Consider the following 20428-nt stretch of genomic DNA (forward strand, 5'->3'; position numbering starts at 1 on the left):
GCTAGTTGTGGTTTATAAATGTATACAAGTCTAGACAACTCCCCTTAATTTTAAGCACAAAGAACAAATGATCAGCGAGTACTAACCATATCCTCTGTACTTCTCCTGCTCCTCAGGTTCTCCCAAAGATGACATCACACGTGGTAAATGAGATTGATAACATATTGCGAAACAAGCCCTACAGCAAAAAAGACTACCGATCGTAAGGCAGTGCGTGAGCCGCAGGACGTGCAGGGTTCGAACTGTGGTCTCTGCTGATACAGAATGGTGTCACTAGCCAGTCTCTTGAGTCACTTAGCAGCCTGCTGCTCAACCTCTAGTATTACCGGATTCTGAGGTATCTGCTGTCGCTCCCACTGTGCACCTGAATCACGAGCATATCTGAAAACTCACTACCAAGGAAATCCATTCTATTTTCTTATCTTGGACTGGAGTCACCTATTCCTTGCATTGCTCTGTGCACCTCATGCTTATGCCACAGGAAGTGTATGCGGGGAGGACAGATTACCTTCAGGCATTTAGTAACTTAAAGAAGGCTGTACAGATGTATTTTTTCAAATGCATAAAATCCACAGCTGCAATGTGGATTGCATCAGAAAGAGTAGGCTACGTTCGCTCAGAAGTTGTGGGAGAACAAGCAGAAACAACTTCACATTGCTTTTTTCTATTTCCACATTAAGGTTAGCAAAAGTTGTTTCACTTGTTATTCAACCAAACTAAAACTTCAAGGTATGTGCTTTCATTACCTTGTAAAATTATTCACTGTTGCTTGGCCCCAAGAACGCCCTGTATTGTAATTTACCTGCTGTATCTATTAGGAATCTATTAACAGTGTCCATTCACACACAGACATCGTGAGAGGATGAACACCCAATCTTTCACTTGAGACACTATACCTAATTTATGAAAGGGAGGATTACACTGCTATGGAAGCTTAGGCTTTGAATAAAATGTAATATATGTGCAACTGAAGTGTTCATTTTTGACTACATTTTATTAAAATCTGCTTTATACTTTTGACTGCTTGTAGGCACAGCTTCTGCAAGTTTAAATATTTGAGCTTTAAAAATAAATATACACATGCTCAGTTTTGTAAGTAAACCTGTAAAATACCCACAAAGGCAAATATTTGCTGTCTAATTAGCACTGGGACTTTACAATAGGATGCCTGTTTTTGAGGAATTAACATGAAAGTGAATCAAGGACTTTGTGAAAAATGCTGTCACTGTTCAGCATATGCTAGGTCAATTAACGTGCCTAGTAAAAAGCAAATGTTACAAAACTTCCTGATTCTATAACCACATTATATGCACTAAACTAAATGCATGAAAGCTCTTTGCATGGATTAAAAGGGTTGCACACAGAAGCTGAGGGCTAACCTTGCCACTACTAACTGGTTACCTACCCTCATGAATATTCCACCTGAAAAAAACTGTGACAATATACTGTGTGTATCTACAAGGAGGGAAAACGTGGGGGCGGGGGGGGTTCCTATCTTTCTATTTGGATACCTGAGCATGTACAAAATTCCGATTTTCTGGCTAGCAAGTACCCCATATAGAAATCACTTTGAGATTTAAAGAAGAAAAAGACTATCAGCTTAAAATGCTATTTTCTGCCACTATTTCCAAATACGTATTTCATGATTAAATTCTAAATCTTAATGCGTTAGTGTGAAATACCAATTTTCTTTTTTGTTACTACTGCCTGTATTCTAATAAGGAAACAGTTTGGGATTTTTACCCAGGAGTACCGGATTAATGATGGATCATCCTTCAGTTCTTCATTGTGTATTAAAACAGTGAACTACTGTATGCATAATGAAGTTGTCTAAATGGAAATGCAATTTAACTTATTTGCTTAGAGTAATAAAAGCATTTTGTGCATTTAATCTCAATTAGTTTTTATCTGCTCTTTCATTATAAGGGACTATATATATATCCACCTCCATAAAATAGGCAATAAGAATCATTTGAATAAAAATTACGCTGGCAAGTAAGCAACACTGAACGATACCCAACAGAAACAGCAGTAACAAAAGATTTCAGTAACAATCCAAATTTTCTTCTCTTACTGAAGAAGAAAATGATTAACTGCTAAAGATACCTCTCATTGGATTTTAGAAATACACTACACTAAGGCACAAGCTTCTCAAACTCATTTAAAAACACCTGCAAATTAAAAGCAAATGACAAACATTACTGCTTACCCATGGGAACAACTAGTCTTTTTAACAGATGAATCTTCTGCCATGGTAAACACACTAAATTAGAAATGTCAGTTATACCCTTAAGAAATATTTCCACATACTCCCATATTCTTTTCTGGAAAGAATTTCGTAGCAGAGAGCATACCATTCTGAAGGGTAACCCGGGTTAGCAGTCATCCACATACTGAAATCTCGGCCAGTGAAAATGCAAACTAGACAGACACGTGTGTGCTGGCTTTCCACGTTAAGAACTCACTCCATCAACAGTGTACCATCTGTCATCAGATGTCACAGCTTCACCTTAGCCAGGTACCACTCCTTGGCAAATGAGAAACCAGGCCTAAAACCCAAGTATTCAGTTTTCCAGTCCGGTGCTTTTTTTAAGGAAAAATTTTATGAATTCTGTAGGTAAATTTTTAAGTTAAAAATTCTTGGGTAAAAATCCAAATTCAGAATCAGTTAAGAAGCAAAGGTCAGAGGGGCGCCTGGGTGGCTCAGTGGGTTAAAGCCTCTGCCTTCCACTCAGGTCATGATCTCAGGGTCCTGGGATCAAGCCCCGCATCGGGCTCTCTGCTCAGCGGGGAGCCTGCTTCCCTTCCTCTCTCTCTGCCTGCCTTTCTCCTTACTTGTGATCTCTGTCTGTCAAATAAATAAATTAAAAAAAAAAAAAAAAAAGAAGCAAAGGGCAGAGAAGACAGGCCATGAAAACTCATGAAAGTCAATGAGAAGGGCATCTCTAACCACATCCATGAAAAATCTAAACCAACCACTAAAAAAACCCCTCCTAATCTTCATTTCCCTACCTGGTAGTCCAATGAGGTGGGATCTAATCCCCTAGCGTCCAAACAGATGGATCTGTAGATGAGTGCTATGTCTACGTATCCTTTATGTCTCCAGAAACAGAAGTGACTGGCACACATACCGGAAACCCAGAAATCGGGTGGGCAGGACAGCACAGCCGGCACATATTGGCAAAGAGGCCTGACATGCTCTGTCATAAAACCATATTATTCCCATCACTGCTGCACAGACATCTGATCAGTAACTACAAAAATGCGTATTTACGTGCATGGGAAATTTAAAGGGTAATGTCAACATAATAAAGATGACGTACTTATTCACATGACTCTCAAAAACATCTAGGAAAAATATAAATTTTAAAAAGCGAAGTTTAGTCATATTTAATAAACAAGACCCTTCACAAGAATTTTTGAGTATGAATCCAACCTCCATATTTCAGTGAACTTTAAACCTTGTTGTAAGTTATTCTCTCCAAGTTAGAGTAATTTGCCAAACAGGACAACCAACAGATTTTTACTGGCTAAGGATAATTTCAGTCTAAGATTTTTATGAAGTTGTAAATGAGAAACTAAAAACAGGAAAATGTGAAACGACGTAGCAGCTTAAGCCCCTACTTACCACAAAAAAGTGGGGGGGGGTATTTAATCACTTTTAATCCCCTTTTTATTTTACTGGTGTTGGATATGGGGTCTTTTGAAATATAAATTCTGCAACAGGTTTTTACTAACTCAATAGATGCAGCACATCGTAATTTTATGTGCCACATAGCCATTTTCGATGATGGGGTGAGTTCTGGGGGAAAAGTTCTATAATTCCCAAGTACTGGTACAGTAAATCCTGAATGAAAACTGTAAATGTGAGTATATGCCTTACAAACTTAAGCACATAAATTCAACAGTATAGAAAGTCAGAACCATTATCAGAACCAAAGAGTGCTCTAGGTAAAATTCAAGACCAAAATCAAATTTTGCTTATTTGCTTTTCTACCAACTGTTTAGTTTATGAATTCAAGAGACATTCTATTAAGAGTACTAAGCTGATGGGGCACCTGGGTGGCTCAGTGGGTTAAAGCCTCTGCCTTCAGCTCAGGTCATGATCTCAGGGTACTAGGATCCAGCCCTGCATCAGGCTCTCCACTCAGCGGGGAGCCTGCTTCCTCCTCCTCTCTCTGCCTGTCTCTCTGCCTACTTGTGATCTCTGTCAAATAAATAAATAAATCTTAAAAAAAAAAAAAAAAAGTACTAAGCTGATACCTCTTGCCCCTTTTTCACCACTCCATCTCAGCTACATGAATTGTTAAGAATGGTGGCAACTGCTGTCCCCCCAACACAAGCACTGCCATCTAGTGGCAGTTTTTTTTTAAACCAGCAATTAAAAAACAAAAACACTTGGCCCTGCTCTGGTAACAAATAGTAGATCCTGATGGTTTGTCAAATAAGCAAATGCATTTGGTACACAAACTCCATGCCACCAAACTACTGACCAGTTATTTATCTACAAAAAAAAGTTACCACAGTAAGAAAAGTAAGTCTCTTATGTATTACAATATTTTGTAGTGACTCGTGACTTCCTCATTCATTCATTATCCAATGATGGCACATGGATAATCACCAAAGAAAAGTAAACTGCAAACTCTTAGAAACAATGAGTAAATATAACCCTGAATTGTAGACACTAAACTACTATGCAAATGTGCTCTTGCCCCCGTCTCCAAGTTCTTGGACATTCCTTCCCAAAACACTCAACAACACAGAAGATAAACTCCTGATGAACACATTCCTATAAAGTTATAAACAAAACAGCAAAACAGCAAATATTAATTACAACATTCACCTCAAATTTGGAAGTGGAAACTAAAGATTAAAGTTAAGATTAGGAATTAGGATTAGGCTATTTCTTTTGAAGTACTGTTTGTAGGAAATTATTGGATGTGGTCAAAAGCTAAAATAGGAATATGAGCCTCTATCACCTATTATTCCATAATCCTTTTAATAATACAAGCTAAAAAGCTTCCCAAACATTTTCAAATCATGGCATGCACCAGAAAATAATTTTATCTGCACACATTAAGAAATGCAAGAGAATGTTCTTGGCTGAACCCTAGGGGCTGAAGAGGTCAATATGAATAAATTTTGTTCACAATCAATGGGAACCTGTGGGTCAAATTTGGGGCGCATGGGTCACTCAGCAGCTGAAGCATCTGCCTCCAGCACAGGTCATGATTTCAGGATCTTGAGATCGAGCCCCAGGTCAGGCTCCACACTGAGCCAAATCTCTGTCAGATTCTCTCAACCTCTGCCCCACCCAGTCATGCTCGCTCTCTCAAACAAATAAAATCTTAAAAAAAAAAAGGTCAAATTTATTAAAGCCCTGACGGAAAAAGGCTGCACTAAATACTGCACAAGCACCCAAACCACTGAAGTTTCTCAGAAAGTTCTTAGAATTCTGGAACTAAGATCACAAATATTACTTTGATCTTTTACAAATCAGTATTCAGGAAGGAGTTTCTCTACTGGACATTCCTCTAGTCAAGGAGAACAGTGGTTCCAGTCTCTCAAACAGGTCAAACCAACATGGTAGGGTTGGGCTGACCTTCCTGGCCACCCAAGCCAGGACTATACAGCTGAACAGTATGTGCTTTAACCCCAAGGGACAACTCTCAGATGTCTGGCCACTATTTTTAGGTTATGACCCTAGCCTCCTTTCTTCTGTTAAAAAACAAAGAAACAAAAAAACCCAAAACAACAACAAAAAAAATTTCCACAAGCTTCTCTGCCCGAAATTGGAGACACCTTGTTTTTGAGTTATTTCAAATCACAAATTCAGAGACTTGTAAACATGAAGCTTCTGTTCAATTCCCCAGGGGGAAAGGATTCTTCATTCTGATATTTACAGTTCAAAAAAAGTTGTGATATTGTGGTTAGAACACAAGGAACCACTTATTAACTTCTTGCTACTATTATAAATAATAACAGCTCAGTCCAGGTTACTGTGACCTGTGACAGATCAAGGAAACAAGTTATTTTCTCCTCTTGTGATTACAGCACATTGCGAGAGACACTTTTTTTTTTTTTTTTTACCTTTTAATAAATGTCCTAGCACTCTGAGTTTCCCTTCCAATTCATTTAATTTCAACAGTCTGTCAAAAAAAGAGCCAATAAACAAATACTGAATTACATTTTGTTGGGTTTTTTAAACCCTCCAACTGCAGACTATAAAAACATCTGGGTCGCTCACCCTGACCACCCTGCTAAGTTGCCATATACCACAGGCCACCCGTTGATACACAGCCAGGGGGCAAAGCCAGTACGGTCTACTTGGAGCCAGTAGACAGGAGGGCAATGAGGCCTGATGAAGCGCTGATGGACAAAATATAATTCCTGTAAAAATTCAACGTTAAGGAAAGATTAAAAGGGTAAAAGTAGTTCTCCAACAAAATAAAAAGAGCCCAACTCTTTGGAATGCGCTGCTTCCCGTCTGACACTGTAAAACGATAATGATGTGCAGTCCCATTGTCTGCAAACGCAATTTACAAGACAGAAGGCTATAAAGAATGAAGAACATTCACAGGAAATGTGTTCCAGTTTTAAAAAGAAAACACTTGAGACAGAAACCTAGAACACATGATCACAAAGAAGACATCTGAATTCCATTTAACCTAAAGGAGAAGAGATAATCAAGACTATGAACAGGAAGAAGAAATTTAGCTGCCCTGCCTCTGGCCAAGAGCAAAGGAAAAATAAGTCTCCTCTGTCCATCAGTGTTTTGGCTACAGTTGGCCTATAAAACCAAGGAGGCTCTCAAAGTTCACAGCTACTCTCAGCCTCAGAATGGCACTGTTTAGGACAAATCATTCTAGTATTCCCAGAAGATACAAGCTAGAGAAGTCTATTTTATTACATAAAATCTCCACCTGTTAAAAAGTCTGGCTGCACATCCCTAACTAACACCTTTAATAAATTACCTAAAAAAAGAGAAGACTGATTCTTGCCCCAACACTCAATTTAAGAGCAGCTTGAAACACTGTTAAGGTATTATGAAATGTGCCTATTTAACTACACTGGCTATCCACCCAATTCCAAAGCCCCAAAATGTCAGCAGACACATGGACTTATGGCAGGAACTACCAAAGGAGGCAAGTTGCTTTTGATCCTCAGAACTTATTTTTAAATAGCAGGATAGGGCCGCCTGGGTGGCTCAGTGGCTTAAAGCCTCTGCCTTTGGCTCGGGTCATGATCCCAGGGTCCTGGGATCAAGCCCTGTATGGGGCTTTCCGCTCACCAGGGAGCCTGCTTCCCTTCCTCTCTGCCTGCCTCTCTGCCTACTTGTGATCTCTCTGTCAAATAAATAAATAAAATCTTTTAAAAATTAAATAAATAGGAGGATATACATGACCATAGATGTACGACTGCTTTGTAATACTTATTATTTATCATGAAGTTATAATTTATAAACTTCAAAGAACTTTAAATCAAACCCAAAGCCCTTATTTTAAATGTCCAGAAACTTGCTTAAGGTCACAGTGCTATTCAGTGGACTGATTGCCTGGGCAGTTTTTCTTCATAGTAAAATAGTTGGGATAAATCAAAACCAAAACAAACTACTGCTTCTAGACTTTGAAAATGCTAATGAACCTTTAAAAGGATACACTGTAGGGTTGAAGTTCTTCAGTATAAAGAAGGAAGCAACAATAACCAAGACCAGGAAGAGGGTGTTGTTATAGAAGATGGAAAATGTTGTAGCTTCATAATCAGCAACTTCGTTCTTCTTCCACAAGATTCTGTAGACAGACAAACCAATCAAGTTTATAAATATGTATTAAAATATTTTAAATATGCCATGGCTCTAATTCACTATAATGTAAGTTCTTCCTTACATATTCTGGACAGAATGTATTTTTAATATTAAATTTAATCAGCATTGTACTCTTTTTTCCTGCTGAAAAAGACATTTTACTCAATTGATAAAAATAGCTGCTCAGTCTATTACCTTTCTTCCCAGGCAGTCAGGGCTTTGGAGGAAGGAACAGATTAATTCCAACTGGCTTGGTTTCATCAGCAGCCTAAAGAGACATGAGAAGTTCTCTAGGTCCTCACCTAAAACAAACTCCACGATCAGTAGCCAGATGAAGCTTTCCTGGCAGTCTGCTGGCTTGAGACTCTTAACAGCCTCCAGATTTCAGCCTTCAATTATTATACCTGAAGAAAATCCTAGGGACCAAAAACTAGGCGTGGCTCACAGAAGCAGACTAGTCTGCAACTATCTTTAGCCACCTTTACAGGATTCAAACAAAAAATGTGCTTCAACATAAAGAGGATTTTTTAACTTTGGAAAACCCATTTACTTTTTATTTAACCCATTTTACTCATTATGTTTTATTAATTGACTAAAACCTTATCAACCTTTTCTTTTACCTGCTCACATGGGCAGCAGGAAGTTACAGGATGCCTGTGAATAAGGTAGCCTTTATTCCATTTGATTAATTAACTTTGTAAAGCAGTTTTTAAAAGAGTAGGTTGTGACCCATTAGTGGGACATGAAATCATTTGGGTGGATTCAACACTCAGGGAAAGTAACTGAGTGGAACGAGACCAGTTTTTTTTTTTTTTTTTTTAAGGTTTTATGTATTTATTTGAGAGAGAGAGAGCGAGCACATGCAGGAGAAGGGGGAGGGTTACAGGGAGAAGCAGATTCCCCACGGAGCAGGGAGCCCAACTGGGGCTTGATCCCAGGACTCCGGGATCATGACCTGAGCTGAAGGCAGATGCTTAACCAACTGAGCCACCCAGGCGCCCCAAGAGACCAGCATTTTTTTGAAATAGAAAAGTACCAAGGACGCCTGGGTGGCTCTTTCAATTAAGCATCTGCCTTCAGCTCAGGCAGTGATCCCAGGGTCCTGTGATCGAGTCCCACATAAGGCTCCCTGCTCAGCGGGGAGCCTGCTTCTCCCTCTTCCTCTCTCCCTGCTTGTGCTCTCTCTCAAGTAAATAAATAAAATCTTTAAAAAAAAAATATCGAGTGTATCACTCACGTAATTATCGAGTGTATCACCACCATAATCACTGTTTTGTGAAACATTTGCATGTGTGCATGTTTGAGTGTATTTGGTCAAAAGGTGAAGTACTTTACTGTGATTATCAAAAAGGTTGAAAGCCATCACCGCTGATGTTTTGTCTCCCAAAGATCCACTACTCTGGGGTTAGATGATTCCCTCCACCAATCCTAAGGACAGCACTATGGCTAATGTCATTCGCCACTGCTGCATTTTATTCACCACATGTTTTAGTCCAAAGTCAACAAGCCCGACTGTAAAGGAGATAAATGAAATGAACTTAACTTCATCACAAGAAGTCTGTGGTCTCTAATACAAATGCCACAGTTCCTTGACTCTATGGATACCATCAACTTAATAAAACTTCCATTTACTGTTAGGTTTGGGAAGTAAAGGATACTATGTTAAATGCAGCCATCAACCACAAAACAGCTTCTGATTTCAGAGAAGTTTAAATGTAAATTTAGAAAACATTTGGGACTTGGAATTGAAGGAAATACATTTTATCAGCTTAACACTAATGGAAGAAACCACCATCTCCGAAAGATGCACAGACCCAACATGGTTTAATGCTAGAGAACACGGACAACAAGTGCCACTGTTTTTAAGTCTCTGGTACAAGACCGAAGGAAGACAGGTTCCTTAAATAGGCTATTAGCATGCCTCCACTACGGCTGCCTAGATTATCCCACCTCCACAGGAGCACTCCTCCTTACTAACTCCTTGCCGTGCCCTGATTCAGAACCATCTTCAAAACACTTCTGATGAAAAAAGTGGCTCACTCCTTTAGGTTACCCCAGCTCCCAATATGACCAGGTGTTACATCAGTGCACACACAGGACTGCCTTGGACAGGTTTCAGAACTTTCTCTAGCCCACTCGTATTCTGTTTCATTTAGAAAAAAAATGAAGACCACCCCCCCCACACACACACACAAATGTCCTCATCAGCAATAGTTCTGCCAAAGCTTCACTGGTAAGGAATCTAGTTTGGGAGAGCACTTCCAAGGAGTCATTTTTCTAAAGAGCACTTCCTACAAGAGAAAGACTGAGACCAAATCCAAGAACTGTTATAATCACCTAACGCTAAATGAGAGACCACTGGTAAGTCAAGAAGAAATAACACACACACCCAGGGATAAATATTAATGAATCTCTGATTCTCCTCAGCTAATGTCTAACCTTGAATGGAGGGCAAAACAGTTTCAAAGTGGCATAGGGTACATAATCCAAATGACTGTGAGAGCTTTGAGACATACATATCTGGGCAAAGAGGTGTTGACGGGCCTTCTCTTAAATCTCTTGAGGCAACTTACTTTTGAGGGAGAAAAATACTAGATCTTAATGGGAGTCCTGGTCCCAGTTATCCGTCAATCATGAGTAAACACCTGGATAAACTTTATCCAGTATGGTTTCTGTGAAATAGTAACAGCACAAACTTCTACTGATGATAAGAATAGAAATTTTACAAACTTCTGACACTCTGCATTTTATGTATCCACAGAATCTACACTTCATTCTCTTTGAAATACTGATTCAGCCAATAGCAAAGATATTTCATTTCTAATTCCAACTCTGATCTAGTAGTAGTGACTACCTGAATACCATGCTGAGAAAAATTCTGAGACGTATCCCAGGATCAAGAACAAGTGCCAGACCAATCAGGCAAGTCTGCAGAGGGCAGAGGAGACCCATTTGCCATCTCTGCTATAATTCATCACCTAAAACCTATAGAGCTGTAACAAGCATTTTGAAATTGGGTAGCTGTGACGCACACTTCAAGAACCACTTTTCTAATAAATACTATAATTTAGTAAAAAGATCTCTTAGAAGTGTCCTAGATTTCCTACCTCTATCACCATGCAAAAAGGCCTTCACTGTCACTATTTTAATACTGTGCCCTTCAGGAAGGACCTGGCTGACTGAGTCGGTACAGCATGCAACTTGTGGTCTCTGGGTCATGAGTTTGAGCCCCACATTAGCCGTAGACATTACTAAAAAAAAATAAATAACATCTTAAAAAATATATTGTATCCTTCAGTTTTTATAAAGGATCCATAGGAGATAATCATTCCTATAATGTTTTATAGTGCTTTTCAAAACCACTAGAAGACACTGTCCATTAAGTTACTCAGTGTCCCTTAAATAAGGATCCACTTGATAAAGTCCTTCCAAGATTCGGTGCCAGGAAAGTTTCTTTTCCGAAGGACTTACAAGCTGCTTCTCATCAGACAATGAAAGTGTATGACCTCAGATGCTCCCCCTGACACTTGGAAGCTCAGAGCTAAGTTACAATGCTCAACTGCTGTACCTAACTCGGAGATTCTTGTTTACCCAGCTTTTCTTACTTTTAAAGGTTTCTGCTCTTCCAAAATTTATGGCAAGTCTCCACAAAGTCTTTCCGAGGCAAAGTGGGTTAAAAATTCCATTTCACAAAGCACTTTGTAGATACTAAAGCTTAAGATCTATGAAAACCTCATCCCGTGACTGTATTAAACCTACATAACAACTCTCAAGCACAAGTTTATTCAATTATTCAGAGACTTCTGTTACTCAGATATTAGACTATTAAGCCTTCTAATAGTTGGCAGGAAAAACTGAGGGGGAAGGGCTAACAAATGTGGCACAGATTTGGGCAACAAAGAGAAACCAAGCTGTTTTCTCTTTCCCAACCAACGAAGATAACCAAGAACTGGCTGTCCCTAGGGAAACTCAGGAATGGAAATACCACCACCTAAAAATGCTAACACAACGCAATGTAAACTCTTCAGACCCAGAGTGGGGAGGTGATATGCTCAAGGTCACATAGCTACCAAGTGGCAGAGCCAGCACTGGATAAAGCTCTGCAGGCTCTGAAACTCCAGGAGAGAGGTTAGGACAAGCTCTCCAAGCCATACTGCCCTCGTTCCTACTGTGGATTGACCTCCACAGGGGAATTTATGCCCTCAGCTTCTTCAGATTTTAATGCAAACAGCCCTACCTCATTGAGCTCTTTAAGGAAACAAATAAATGAACTGTGTATAACACAAAAGTATCTGGTGGTGGTAAAAACTCAAAATGTCAGTGTGATTGTTATTCCCATTACTAAGTCTCTACGTTTAACCTCAGGCAATTCCATTATCCACATTATCTGGGCAACAACCAAAAACTTAATTTTCTACAAAGTATCCCCTTTTTGGATTGTCTCCAACAATTCAGAAGTCCAACCTTTCATCTTTTTCCTTTCGAGACATCTTTCTGTTATCAGCTTCGGAAAGTTTTCGAGTCACTTCTTTGGAAACAGCATCCTCCCTCTTCTGCGCTACTCTGGGGGAAAAAAATAAAGAAAAAAAGTTTCCACATGCCCCAGGAATGAACATCACCCTATCAAACACTCTGTACTTATATTTTGTATTGGCAACTATAGGATACTTTACATTTCAAGAAATAATTTTGACAGAAAATTCCAAGTTTATTATACTGTAAGAGCCAAAAGAAGGTTTAAGAACTTCCAAGATGGAGATTAGTTATTGGTTTTGATTTCTGCTTAAAAAAGATAATTTTCCAAAGTTTAGGTATTTAATATGTAAAGAAGTCAATGCTTTCAGCACAATTTAGTTATAAATCATTTTAACTCCATTTTGTTTTAGCCTATTTATTTGTTCAACAAATAAATTTGATAAGGCATTGACAAATGATACAGGATCTCAATGCCAGTAAATATAAGTAGACTTAAAAAACAAAAGGGGAGCAGGGCACCTGGGTGGCTCAGTGGGTTAAAGCCTCTGCCTTCGGCTCAGGTCATGATCCCAGGGTCCTGGGATTGAGCCCCGCATCGGGCTCTCTGCTCAGCAGGGAGCCTGCTTCCTCCTCTCTCTGCCTGCCTCTCTTCCTACTTGTGATCTCTCTCTGCCAAATAAATACAATCTTAAAAAAAAAAAAATCAAAAACGGGTGGGGGAGGGACACCTGGGTGGCTCAGCATGTAAAGTGTCTGCCTTTGGCTCAGGTTATAATCCCAGAGTCCTGGGATCAAGTCCTTCATGGGGCTCCTTCCTCAATGGGGAGACTGCTTCTCCCTCTGCCTGCTGCTCCCCCTGCTTATTCACATGCACAGTCATGCTCTCTCTCTGGCAAATAAATAAAATATTTATTTAAGAAAGGGTAACTGTTGGCAAGGATGCAGAGAAAGGGGAACCCTCCTACAGTGTCAGTGGGAATGCAAGCAGGTGCAGCCACTCTGGAAAACAGTACAGAGCTTCCTCAAAAAGTTGGAAACAGAGCTATTCTACGGCCCAGCAATTGCACTACTGGGTACTTACCCCAAAGATACAAATGTAGTGATCTAAAGGGGCACCTGCACACCAATGTTTATAGCAGCAATGTCCACAACAGCCAAACTATGGAAAGAGCCCAGATGTCCAATGACAGATGAATGGATAAAGAAGGTGTGGTACATACACATACAATGGAATATTACGGAGCTATCAAAAAAATGAAATCTTGCCATTTGCAATGATGTGGATGAAACTAGAGGGTATTATGCTGAGCAAAATAAGTCAATCAGAGAAAGACAAGTTTCATATGATCTCACTGATATGTGGAATTTAAGAAACAAAACTGAGGAACATAGGGGAAGAGAGGAAAAAATAAAACAAGATGAAACCAGAGAGGGAGACAAATCCTAACACTCTTAATCATAGGAAACAAACAGGGTTGCTGGAGGGAAGTGGGGTGGAGTGATAGGGTAATTGGGTGATGGACATTAAGGAGGGCATGTGATGTAATGAGCACTGGGTATTATATCAGACTGATGAATCGCAGGCCTGTACCTCTGAAACCAATAATACATTATATGCCAATTAACTGAATTTAAATAAAATGTTAAAAAAAATTACAAAGCAGAATCATAAAAAAATAAAAAAGAGAATTAACAGCTCTAACATATTAAAATAATACTTTTAACTTCTACTCAAAGAACAATTTCACTAAAAATAAATACCACAAGGTCAGGGATCAATCATACCACTTTTAACTAAATGAACCACTAGTTGTACCAAAAGATAATATGGAATCAGCCAGAAAAACAAAAAGTATTATTCAAGATACCAGATCAGAATCTTCAGTGACCAGCGCCCCCCCCAAAAAAAATTTTTTTTTTTCCCCATCAGAAAAATCTATAAGGTGAATTTTATCAGATGAGATTGCTGGTGAAAGAGAGGATAAAATTTAACCTACAACAAAATACAAAAAGCCTCCCAAAGTTCAAGACATTTAAATTCAACATGGTGTCTTTTTCATAATATAGGAGAAACTGGTTCGCCATAATTATAGAAGAAAAATAACATACAAGCAAAATCTAACAATTACCTACACAGTCCCACTGTGAAAATGTTCAACACATACTGAGATATATTAAAGGCAACAAAATGTGGAACGTGGAAATCTGTTCACTCTGTGTTCAATTAATTAATCCCTCATTACTCTGCTATATTTAGTTCTGGCCAGTGTACCAAGGAAAGGTGTGGAGAATTCAGGATGGATTCCTGAAAAGAAGGCCCAAGATCATTCAAGTCAATAGTTTTCAACCTTTCTTTAATCACAAGAGCTTCTGGGACACAAATTAAAAAACAAATTCCTAAAGATCCAACTTTACCTGATTCATTTTATTATGTAAAAGTTCTGTTCTTAAGGGCAGAGACTCTTATTTCTGAACCTCTCTAACAGACCAAGAACTCACTAAAGGTTTCTTGAACTTAGCATAAGACCACTTTTTTCTAAGAAAGGCCAGCTGAGGGGCGCCTGGGTGGCTCAGTGGGTTAAGCCTCTGCCTTTGGGTCATGGTCCCGCATCGGGCTCTCTGCTCAGCAGAAAGCCTGCTTCTCTCTCTCTCTCTCTCTCTCTCCCTGCCTGACTCTCTGCCTAATTGTGATCTCTGTCTGTCAAATAAATAAATAATAATTAAAAACTTAAAAAAAAAAAAAGGCCAGCTGATAAGAAATGAATATGGTTTACGGCAGAAACACTTCTGAGCTGAACAGAGGGAAAAACACAACACACACACACACACACACAGAGCCCATCAGGATAGGACACAGGAATAACTATTTTCAAAGGAGTTGGCTATCTCCAAGTATCTTTAAGACAAACAGTCAATCATGTGTTCACAGGACAAATTTTCCTGAAGAGACCAAACCAGATTAACTAGTTAATTTCTCTTCTAGTTCTAAAATTCTATCTTCACCTAACAGACTCATAACAACCTGTCAGGTTTATTACAACTCAAGAAGTGCCCCCTCTGTCTTAGGGCTTAGTAAGTCTCAATGCTGAATGCTCTAAAACAAGACAAAGGTCATTCTGGTGGCCCAGCACTCAGCCAAATGAGATAACCCACAAAAAAACTGTTTTCCTTCTACTATTATTTTTTTAACATATTTCAGAACCGTTCCAGAATAAAAAAAGAAAAATACCATCTATTATCTATTTCTTAAACCAAAACATCTTTGCAAACATTTTTTTAAAGTCATGCAACCTTGAAAAAAATTCCTACGGGCTCTGTCACCCCCAATCTCTCTGACACTGCACATAAACATTATGGGCTCACTATGCTTGACATGTCACCTGCATTATCTTAATTTAATCCTCGCCATCTGTGAGGTACCATTAGTATCCCGATGTCAGGAATGGGACATCTAAAAAGATGAAATGTGTGCCCAAGGCTATACATTTAAGAAAGGGAGAGCTGGGAATGGAATCCAGACTGTCAACACATAAGACATCTTCCCTTTTACTATGAACACCTACCCGTACTCTGCATCTTCCTGAGGCTTTAAGCTTTAACACATCTTGTAAAACTGTAGGAGCTTCGATATGAGTGGCAGCATTTAATATTAAGTCAAAACTACGATTAGAAAAAAAAAATTCCACTCTGACAGAGCCTATTAAATAAAGTCAGTAGTAACTGAAATTTTACTGAACTAAATGTAGCATTAACTGTCTTAAGGGTCAAAAGACATGGCAGTGGCCCTCAAGAAGTCCAGAGCAGAAATGAGATTTAAAAAAACAATTTTAATTCCAAAAAGGTTAACGAAAAATAATATGCAGAACAAGTCAAAAACTGGGAAGTCTCAAAGGGAGTGAGTTCCAAGGATATCACAAAGGATGGGTCATTCGAGGTGCCCACATCTGAGAGCTTCACTATCCACAGATGACCACACCTCACAAGAAAGACAGCCCAGAACAGCAGAGTCCAAGACAGCTGAAACCAGAATGGCAGTTGGTAAAGAGGGCTACCAAGCAGAAAGATGATAAAGGTGAGCACTCTACTGGTTTAGCAGAAAGGCAGCCACACAAACCTGAGTTCCTACAGATCCAAGACAACAGCTGAGAGATGCTGAGGCCACTTTCAGCCATTGAGGCCATTTCTGGTCTTCATACAATAAACCCCTTTAACTGAGATCATCTCAACATTTTTTTTTTCTTTTTTAAAGATCTATGTATTTGGGAGAGAGATTGTGGGGGGGGGCAGGGGCGAAGGGGCGGGGAAGGGGTGAGGGAGAGAATATTCAAGCAGATGCTTGCTGAGCGTGAAGCCTGCACGGGGCTTGAGCTCAGGACCCTGAGATCATGACCTGAGTTGGGGGGGGGGGGGGTTAAAAAAAGAGCCAGTCTATGCCGGTCATGTGCCCCTCATCTCAACATGTTTCTATTCCTTGTCACCACAAAGAGCCTAACATAGAAACAACAAACTTAGAAAGGATTTATATAATGTGTGATCTTAAATTAGAGGAAATATGATAGTCTTTTACATTTTTACATACTTGTAAAAAAAATTGTAATAAGCATTAAAAATGTCAGAGTTAAAAAAAAAAAAAGAAAAAAAAGACCACTTCTTTCATGTCCAAAAATAGAACATGGAGAATCAGAACTGTTATTTTCAGAAAGAATTTCATTTGACTTCAGCAATGTTAATTTACTTGGTGCTGTTTTTCTGATAAACTCCATGATTAAGGCTAGTGCTCAACTGTTCTAATTTCCCTCTCAAAACCTACTTCTATAAGTGTCAGAAGCAGTCTCTGCTTCGCTTAGTTAATAATTCTTTATAGTATTAATATGCCTATATACATATACAGTTCAAACTGATATTTATTGAAAACAAGACAAATGGTCTTTAAGACATCCTTCTATAAAAAAGTGCAACATGTAATACATACTTTCGCTTCACAAATATACTTACTTGTGTTTGAGAACAAATTTCACGTTTTTGTATGCAAAGGCTACCAAATAAGTGCTTACTAGGGTCATCACACTATAGAGAACAGCAGACTGAATAAGATCCATATGCCATATTCGCCAATATAACCCTGATTTAAAATAGAAGGAGGGGAGAGGAGGAGAATACAAAAAGGAAAACATTACCACACAGTTACAAAGGCCTGCCCAATTAATTATAGCTAAGTCAATAAAATACAGTCCAGGTTAGGAAATCTAACACAGTCTAAGATCTTCAGAACTGATAAAGTTAGGGTCTCAAACTTCCCCAGCTCAGAAAACTTGAAAAACAGAATGGCTTGGGAAGCCATTACTACTCCAGACGAGATTTCTGCTTCTTCTAAAATGAAAATAAAATCTGGATTAAAAAAAAAAAATCAATTCAGACTTCAGGTTTTATTCATCAGGGCACTATTAGGCTAACCACGAGCAGCTCCAAAACTGCACGTGCAGTCCCAAGCCATAGTTTACATGCTGACGTGGCTCTCTGAAATCCAGGCAGTGCTCTGTGCCGCCAGTGAGGTTTTAGAAGGCCAAAAGAAAATGAATCTTGACTTAACTGCCCAACAAACGTGCAGCAGTATGAGGCAGGAGATTCAGATTCAGGAAACCTGAGCTATAAAAACAACCTTTGCTTAAGTCTGCAAAATTCCTCCATCTAAGTGAGAATTCTAACTGTCCTAACAGCATTAAAAAGTTTAAAAAAGTTAGAGCGCCGGCTCTTGGCTCTGGTGCAACCTCTCTCACCAAATTAGGAAAACGATGTTCAGCAGTGTGCAGTGCTTCACCTAAAGCTACATTTCTATTCAATTCTAGGGTTAATGGGAATTTGACTCTGACCTAATTCATTAGTTTTTTCCAAAATAAGTAAACGATAAAGTTTTAAAGCTCATAAGGGCAAACAGTTGTGGGTAAAAAACAGAAGATTACATATGCATGAATGTCAGCACAAAATCTTGACCAGACGGTTTGTACAACAGGAGCTGCCATCCCCAAACTAGTAAATCACAATCTCTGGGAGCCGGGCCACAAGTGACTTTCCTGTGATGCCTCCCACCACTCTCCCCGTGGAGTATACTAAGGCCCACAGAAGCTACGTGCTATCCCCGTGCTCAGGACGAGCTAGGAGCAGCCGCCGTCCGTAGGCCCCTAAGCGAACTCCCGCCAGTCGGCCGGGCCCTGCCTGCCACGTCCCCGCCCAGCCCGGCCCGCTGGCGGCCTCCGCGACCCGCCTGCTCCCGGCGCTCACAGATGGGGATGGCGGACACGATGAAGGCATTCCCGAAGAAGAGAGCGGAGGACTTGGCCGAGAGGTTGCGGCTGAAATCCTGCAGAAGCAAATCCTCCTCGGACTGCTGCTTGGAGCCGCCTTTGGGAGCCATGGTAGACCGGAGCTTCGAGCCTGGAGGGCGGTGCTGGGTAAACGCCACTGACCCCGCCTCCACGGCCGCCGTATCCACTAACGGCTCGTCAGCGCTACGCTCGGAGGCGGGACTCGGCACGGCGCGGGAGCAAGCTTGTCTAGGATTGGCCCGCGCCACGGACGTCTCCCGGTGTGATTCGTCAAGCCGGCCAGACTTCCGTGTTCTTGCCCAGCCCCGTGGCTAGTCAGGGATTTGTAGTTCCGTAGATACTTAAGAAAACTTAATTGACATTCCATTTTACAGGTGCCGTCACGCTTTCCGTTTCGTTGGAATTCCAAAGTAGGACACTGTTCTGGCCTCGAGTCATTCAGTCGGTCGTTGAACAAGAGTACGGTTCGTACCTTCTGCGTGTACCCAGCACTGGGCCACTAGAGGAGGAAGTGAAGAAAGAATAGCTAAACAAAGACGTGTAAAGTCCTTTCTCCTTTACATATCCATTCTCTCTTTAAATCTCCTCGAAATCCTTTGAAATGCACCTCGTTGTTCCCGTTTTGCGGGTGAAGACCCCGAGAGCGAGAGCCCAGCAGCGCTAGTCTCCGGGGTGCTGTTTTTCAACAAAATAACAGTCTACCTTTTCACGAAAAAGAAAGCGCTTTGGCTTTTGAAGAGCTCTTGGTCTCACTGATGAATATTCAACATGAGTCGAATACATTTACAAAACACAATTACTTTATTTCAACTCAATCTTTGGAGTAATGTGGACTCCACAGCCGTGCTAAATAAAGCATAATACTAAGTAAAGAACATGTTGGGAAGACAGGCTTTCTCTGAAGCTCAGAAAATTGAATGTGCCTATTAAAACAACCAGTTTTAATACCAGTTTTGACTCATTGCATTATCACATTTTCTTTAAAAAAAAAAATAGTCAGCTTCATTCACAGCAAAAACTTCTTTCATCTACATTACTGGCAACAGGCAAACTTCTCCAACCTTCAGCTTCCCTATCAACAGATTAGTAGCTCTTTCATCTTAATTTCATCCAAATTGCAATTGACTTCCACAGTTTCCATTCTAATGGAGTTTTCTGTCTGCAGCTTTCAGTTTGGTCTCTATATAGGTACTATAACGCAAGTTTTCCTGAAATATAAGTCTTTCATATAAATGCAAGAAGTCTTCATCAATAACAGCAAAATGAGAAAACAAAAAACAAAAAACAACAACAAAAAAAACCCGAGAACATCCAGTGATTTTTTTTCAGAAACTAAGTATTCATTTAAAAACATCTGCAATGTGTCCTTTTAAAATGGTACAGTGCTCTTTTATTATGCAATGGTGGTGAGAGAGAAGAAACTCTTACTTTCTCTTCCAACATACTCCCCTCTCAGTTTTTTTTACCGTCATAGATAACACCATTTTTTACCCATTTGTTCAGACTAAAATGCTACTTGTCAACACGAATGTCTTTCTTTCCCTCTCCATCTGTGACCAATTCATCAGCAAAACCTTTTGGATCTGTCTCTATACCTAGATTTACTCTTTATAAACCAAGGATATAAAAAGATAAAATCAGAATACTATAAGATCAAAAGGGACAAAAATCAAGATATTTAAAAGTAAATAAGAAACAATGATGAAATTAAGAAGAATTACACCTGAGAAAAGTATTTAAACAAAAGAGGAAAGATAAAAGTTTGAAATATTAAATAGATTTAAAAATTAAAATTGAAATGATTAAAAGGAGGTAGCCAAGAATT

At 39.6% G+C, this 20428-nt stretch overlaps 2 protein-coding genes across 2 annotated transcripts in view; one reads left to right on the plus strand and one right to left on the minus strand.

Annotated features, from left to right (window-relative positions):
* The window catches only part of KCNAB1 (potassium voltage-gated channel subfamily A regulatory beta subunit 1), a gene marked incomplete at its 5' end in the record, with an annotated part of 256557 nt that extends 250632 nt beyond the window's left edge, over positions 1-5925 (plus strand). Inside the window, one exon of the mRNA XM_080806500.1 lies at positions 117-5925. Coding sequence (XP_080662626.1) covers positions 117-206 — 90 coding nt within the window. The 3' untranslated portion in view covers positions 207-5925. The remainder of the gene's footprint in view (positions 1-116) is intronic.
* A 146-nt stretch (positions 5926-6071) lies between these two features.
* On the minus strand, positions 6072-18741 carry SSR3 (signal sequence receptor subunit 3). Its single transcript, XM_080806514.1, has 5 exons — positions 18560-18741; positions 17276-17402; positions 12269-12367; positions 7659-7790; positions 6072-6390 (listed from the first exon to the last, which is right to left on the minus strand). The coding sequence occupies exons 1-5, from the start codon at positions 18690-18692 to the stop codon at positions 6324-6326; spliced, it is 558 nt and encodes a 185-aa protein (XP_080662640.1). The 5' UTR covers positions 18693-18741; the 3' UTR covers positions 6072-6323.
* Between the last annotated feature and the right edge of the window lie 1687 nt (positions 18742-20428).

Source organism: Martes martes (assembly GCF_963455335.1).
Source record: "Martes martes genome assembly, chromosome: 1".
Lineage (NCBI taxonomy): Eukaryota > Metazoa > Chordata > Mammalia > Carnivora > Mustelidae > Martes > Martes martes.

Coding starts and splice junctions, on each gene's coding strand:
- SSR3 (XM_080806514.1), bottom strand. CDS start 18,692: ATGGCTCCCAAAGGCGGCTCCAAGCAGCAGTCCGAGGAGGATTTGCTT. Junction 17,403..18,559: donor CGTGTCCGCCATCCCCATCT/GTGAGCGCCGGG, acceptor ATTTTAAATCAG/GGTTATATTGGCGAATATGG. Junction 7,791..12,268: donor CGAAAGGAAAAAGATGAAAG/GTTGGACTTCTG, acceptor GTCTGTCTACAG/AATCTTGTGGAAGAAGAACG.